This window comes from Trachurus trachurus (assembly GCF_905171665.1).
Source record: "Trachurus trachurus genome assembly, chromosome: 14".
NCBI lineage: Eukaryota > Metazoa > Chordata > Actinopteri > Carangiformes > Carangidae > Trachurus > Trachurus trachurus.
Genome location: NC_139903.1, coordinates 30,442,608 through 30,448,607, shown reverse-complemented (window position 1 = coordinate 30,448,607; position 6,000 = coordinate 30,442,608). Strand labels below are relative to the sequence as shown.

General features: G+C 41.8%; 2 protein-coding genes across 2 annotated transcripts; both read left to right on the top strand.

Annotated features, from left to right (window-relative positions):
- Positions 1-727: 727 nt before the first annotated feature.
- On the top strand, positions 728-1,696 carry LOC310997260 (olfactory receptor 52Z1P-like; the record flags this gene model as incomplete). Its single annotated transcript, XM_083986936.1, has 1 exon — positions 728-1,696. The coding sequence occupies one exon, from the start codon at positions 728-730 to the stop codon at positions 1,694-1,696; it is 969 nt and encodes a 322-aa protein (XP_083843062.1).
- A 1,956-nt stretch (positions 1,697-3,652) lies between these two features.
- Positions 3,653-4,591, top strand: LOC310997259 (olfactory receptor 52N2-like; the record flags this gene model as incomplete). The annotated part of the gene is made up of 1 exon (XM_083986935.1): positions 3,653-4,591. The coding sequence occupies one exon, from the start codon at positions 3,653-3,655 to the stop codon at positions 4,589-4,591; it is 939 nt and encodes a 312-aa protein (XP_083843061.1).
- Positions 4,592-6,000: the final 1,409 nt, after the last annotated feature.

The window sequence follows — 6,000 nt, the reverse complement described above, 5'->3', positions numbered from 1 at the left end:
TCATGATATTTCCATTAAGCAGAGTATCATCTTTGTTATTTTAGGGTTGCTCTGTGATCTCCAGTACCGTGACAGGGGAAATGGAGAGGATGGTTGATGCTGAGTCAGTGGTTACCAAGTAACAGCTAACCTGTCAGCGTGTGACGCTGCAGCTCATGGCCACCAAATAAAAGTGTGAGCTGTTGGCTGATGTTTAGGGTGGAGGGTGGTATAGGGTTGCACAAGGTTATTCTGGCCAATACACACACACACAAACAACATTGGAAAGTGGAAAATGTGTTTGAGTTAATGTGACTTGGTTCTGTGTAACTATACTTTAGTTTATTTATTTTCCCCTAACCCGATAATTTCACACGGTACTCAGGTTAAAGTCTGATCCCATTTTATCAAATCATTGATTTTTATCATGTGGAAAAGTTGAAAGTCCTTATGTAAAGTGTTTCTTGACTTGTCTCTTTTATTTGACTCTGATGTCTAAACGTAGTGCATGTGTGGAGAAGAACTCTTAATCTTACAGGAGCATGAGCCTGTATTTCACCATATGTAAATAACTGGGGTCATACAGTTTGAGAGGAACTATATTGTATTTAGTGTTGCGTACGTCTGTCACACCTGGTGGATCCATCTCTAACCCTAACCCTAACCATAACCCTTGTCTTTGTACATGTATTTTTTTCACTGGCTCACAGATGTTTGCAGCTGCATCTTTTCCTAATCTATTGCATGTATGCAGTTGTACACAGATATAGGAAACCAGACTGTCAGAGATGACATGCTGCTCATAGAGGGGTTAAAGGTCTCTTCCCAGTTCTTCTTTCCCACCTTCATCCTCATCCTCCTCATCTACACCTTCGCCATAACATCCAACGTCTGTCTGGTGGTCCTGATCCTCAGCAACAGGAGCCTCCACCAGCCAATGTACCTGCTCCTCTGCAACCTGAATATAAATGATTTGATCGGAGCCACAGTAATTATCCCTAGTTTGCTTGGAAATCTGTTACTTTCTACCCACTCGGAACATCGGTACATCCAATACATCAGCTGTGTGACTCAGGCCTTCTTGAGTCACATGTATGTAGGTGCTTCCCACACTGTACTGATGATCATGGCCTTTGACCGCTACATGGCCATCTGCAGTCCACTGCGTTACAACACCATCATGACCAAAAGGATGGTGGTGAACCTCTCTCTTGCTGCCTGGGGAAGCATCCTGGTGCTGGTGTCGATCCTGTTGGGCCTCACCATCCGCCTGTCCCGCTGCAGGTCGGTCATATCCCACCCATTCTGTGACAACGCCTCGTTGTTCAAGCTCTCCTGTGAGAGCCTCCTCATCAACCACATCTACGGCCTCGGCTACACTGCAGTGCTGCTGGGCTGCTCCATCGGCAGTGTCATGCTCACCTACCTGAAGATTGCTGCTGTGTGTCTTGGCAGTAGAAACAAGGCGCTGAACAGGAAAGCGCTGCAGACCTGTGCCACACACCTGGCTGTGTATGTCCTACTGCTGAGTTCAAGTTTTATTGTTATAATCCTGCACCGTTTCCCTCAGCTTGCGAACCAAAGAAAGATGGTGGCCATTCAGTGCGTTGTGGTTCTTCCGGCTCTGAATGCTGTGATCTATGGGCTGCAGATCAAAGAGATCAAGCAGAGAATTGTTGCCTTGTTCCACTGGAGCAAAGCAATTCAACAGAAATGAAGCAATTCACCATTCAGATCTTTAAATCCTTTGCACTGTAGAGACAATGTCAAGATGATCTGTCAGATTGTAAATATTGATGTCGGTCAATATAACAGGCTTTTTTCAGTTTGTCATAAAAGTTTATCAATCAATTTTTTTGCTTTCTGTGTATTTTTTGTGTTGAAAGCCATCACCATAAAGCAGAACTTTGTCCTTCAAGTGTTCAAACATTTGTCAGGAGACTCATCAGATTCTTGATTATGGTCTGACATCCCACCATTTAGACATACCGCTATTCCGACATGCATCATCCCACCATTCCGACAAGGCTTTCAATATAAGGAAATGTGCGTTACTCAACAGGTCACCTATTTATCTGGACTCCCTATCTATCTGGCCTGTCTAGCCTCTATCTGGTCTTTTTTTTTTGCTAAACTTAACCAACTCCTTTCATCATTGCCTAAGCCCAACCAGTACAAAATATTTTGGAGAAAAAATACGCTATTAAAGGAATTGTCAGAAAGGCAGGATGTTTAAAAAAAAGAAAGAAAAAATACCATCATTGCGACCATAGGCAAGAATGGTCTGAATGTTGGGACATTTGATAGAAAATAAAGTGTTGCCATTTAGACAATTAGAGGCATATGCCAGACTGGTGGGTCACCCTCCTCTGTCTCCACACATTAAAACTCATCTGCATTTCTCAGACACTCTCTTGTGTTGTTGTTTTTTTGTTCTGTTTTGCACCTGTGACATTAGAGGAGGCTACAAGACTGAATATCTCTGTAGTTTTATTCTTCTGATTCATTTTCTGAGGGGGAAAGAATGGACAACTCAGAAAAAAATGATTACATCCCTGAAAATATTTTTATTACTGGTCCCTCTGGGCTTCCATAGACATTCCATAAACATTGAGTGTCACAAACAATGGTTTATTGTTCAACAACATGAAAGGGTTATGTGCATGTGTGCAATATAGTGAGGACCAAAAACCTTCCTAAAATGCAGGAACATATGGGGATCTTCACTTTTAAAGGCATTTTAGGTTTAATGTGTGGTTTTAGAAGCAGCCAGTTAGTTTTCATGTTCAGTATGATGGGCCTGGGAATCCACTTTGTCAACAAGTTACAAAGATAGAAGGGCGTGTGTGTGTGTGTGTGTGTGTGTGTGTGTGTGTGTGTGTGTGTGTGTGTGTGTGTGTGTGTGTGTGTGTGTGTGTGTGTGTGTGTGGGGGGGGGGGGGTTACACCACATGCAAAGTCATTAAAGTATGAGGTGACTTACATATTTATATTTATTTATAAAACCTTTCACTTGCTCTGTGTCTCGTTTATGCATTGATCTGCAGCAGACACCCATGATGATGATGATGATGATGATGATGATGATGATGATGATGATGATGATGATGTTGATGTTGATGTTGATGATGATTATTATGATGATGGTGATGAGGATGATAATGCTACGTATCAATGGTCACCAAGCAACAGCTGACTTGTTGCTCCAGCTCACGTCCACCAAGGCACAATATAAAAATGTGTGTTGTCTCAGTTTGGTCCAGGGTGGAGGACGGTGTGTGATTGTGTGTGTGTGTTTGTCAACAGCGAGATGACAGCAGAATAAATGTGTTTCTCAACTCTGACACCTACCCCGACACACACGAAGAGGCTCAGTATCGTCACTGAACACTGACTGAGATAGTGAGCCAGATACTTAGCCTTTTGTGGTTAGATTGGCCATGTGTGTGTGATGTCCTGATACACCGGAGATGAACAGCAATGTGTCCGCAGAAAGTGTGTGCGCATGTGTCTTTACATGTGTGCCAAACCAGAAGGGCAGTGACTGTAAATGTTGCTCTAATGACTAATGACTTACTAGTTGAGACATAACCGAGTGTGTGGGTTCACATGAACCCTTTTTACTGCGTTTCACTGTGTTTAGCTGCTTTTCTCTGAGCTGTCACAGGTTCATGATGGAGAATCAGACTTTCATTACAGATGTCTTAATGCTGGAGGGGTTAAAGGTAACCTCTCATTTCTCCAGCCCTGCCTTCATCCTCCTTTTTTTCATATACATCATCATAATGGTGTCCAACCTCGGCCTGGTGGTCCTGATCTTCAGCAGCAGGACCCTCCACCAGCCCATGTACCTGCTCTTCTGCAACATGAGCATTAACGATGCATTTGGAGCCACAATAATTGTCCCTCACATCCTCAGAGATCTGTTATTTGTCCACTCAGAGCGGTACATCCACTACATCAGCTGTGTGATTCAGGCCTTCTGTGTTCACCTCCATGTAGGCACCTCCCACACTGTGCTTATGATCATGGCCTTTGACCGCTATGTAGCCATCTGCAGCCCGCTCCGTTACGCCACCATCATGACCAACAGGATGGTGCTGAACCTGTCACTTGCTGCCTGGGGAACCATCCTGGTGCTGGTGTCCATCCTGTTGGGCCTCAGCATTCGCCTGTCTCGCTGCAGATCATTTATAACCAATCTTTTCTGTGACAATGCCTCCTTGTTCAAGCTCTCCTGTGAGAGTCTCCTCATCAACCAGATCTACGGACTCGGCTACACCGTGGTGCTGCTGGGCTCCTCCATCGGCAGCGTCGCACTCACCTACCTGAAGATTGCTGCTGTGTGTCTGCGCAGTAAAAACAAGGCGCTGAACAGCAAAGCGCTGCAGACCTGTGCCACACATCTGACTGTGTACATCATACTGCTAGTGTCGGCCTTCGTTATCGTCATTCTGCACCGTTTCCCTCAGCTGTCAGACCACAGGAAGGTGGGTGTGCTGGGTCATGTGGCCTTACCGGCTCTGAATGCTGTGATCTATGGGCTGCAGATCAAAGAGGTCAGACAGAGACTCAGAGCTGTTCTACACAAGAACAAAGTGGACATAAAGTGATCAACTGCTTCAACAATATCATAATTACATATAATAATGACAGCCCTTGTGTTTCAGGTTGAGCCATAAACACTGTCCACTATATCATAACTGTTCATCTCTCTCTGGTAACATAACAGTCTATTTTTCACTGAAGTACAGTGGCCCTGAAAGGTCAAAGCACTGCAACCAAACAAAACACAAAACTCATCTGCACACATTGAGGTGGGAGGGCTGATAAATAAACGATTAAAGCCATATGTATTCATATGTTTAATTTTTTTTACTTCAAAACTAATGTAGAAAAATAACCTCATCTGCAAGATCGTCTCCTTATTTATTCTGAAACTAACTTTATTTATAACACTGAGATATTAGAGTTCTTTCCTAACCACGGAAACAAACACGATTAAATATTGAGTCATTAAATTGAGAATCAAATAGAAATAATGAATATAATATAATGTAACAGTAGTTTAAGAGTAAGTTAAGAGTAGAAGAAACTTTTGTTTGTTTGTTAGTGCCTTCACATTAGGAGGGGCCTCAAGGAAACAACATGTACTGTATGTACAGGTTTCATTTTTTCGAGATGATGGTGATGATGATGATGATGATGTTTACTGCAAATTCCCTCTGCTTTATCCCCATGGTGATGCCAAAATGAAACTAGTGCAGATGTTTACTGATTGTGTCTTTCAGGGCCACCGTACACAGCTGTAAACTAAGTACAAACTTGATTTCCTTTGTGTATTGCTTTTTGACTTATTAAAATTATTTATGTTTGAACAATGACTGTCTAAATCATGGTGAAGTGTTAAAAGCTTCATGGATGTGTTTTCATCACTGATTCACCTCAGCTGTTAACTATGTGTGTGCAGTCTTTAAGTGCTGAAATCACAGTCTTCACTGTGTGTCAAGTTCAACAAACACCAGATCCTACATTTCCCATAATGCATATTGAAGAAACCTTATTAATACCAACCATAGCAAATATCATAAATTCATAGTGAATCCACAAATAGTAATGATGAATGCAAAATGACTGCATTATTTATTACCTAAGTATTTTAAATTGTGTTCTCTTGACAATCATTTAATTACAGCTTTGTTAGGATTAGGCATAGATACATTTTTAAAATCTAGATTTCTTTCTTTCTTTCTTTCTTTCTTTAACCTTTATTTAGATCTCGAAAGCCATTGAGGGTAAACCCTCATTTCCAATGACGTCGAGAGCACATCAAATCAAAACAACACATAACAAATACAGTAATCATAAAAATACATCAAACAGAAATACGATCACACATTATCAACAATTTTAAGGATTTTTTGAAACAGTTGCATTCAAAAGCGTGCATATTTATGATCATGTTTTTAAACTGGCCTGGGGTAACAAATGAATTCATTTTCAGAGATCGTTGAAGAGAGTT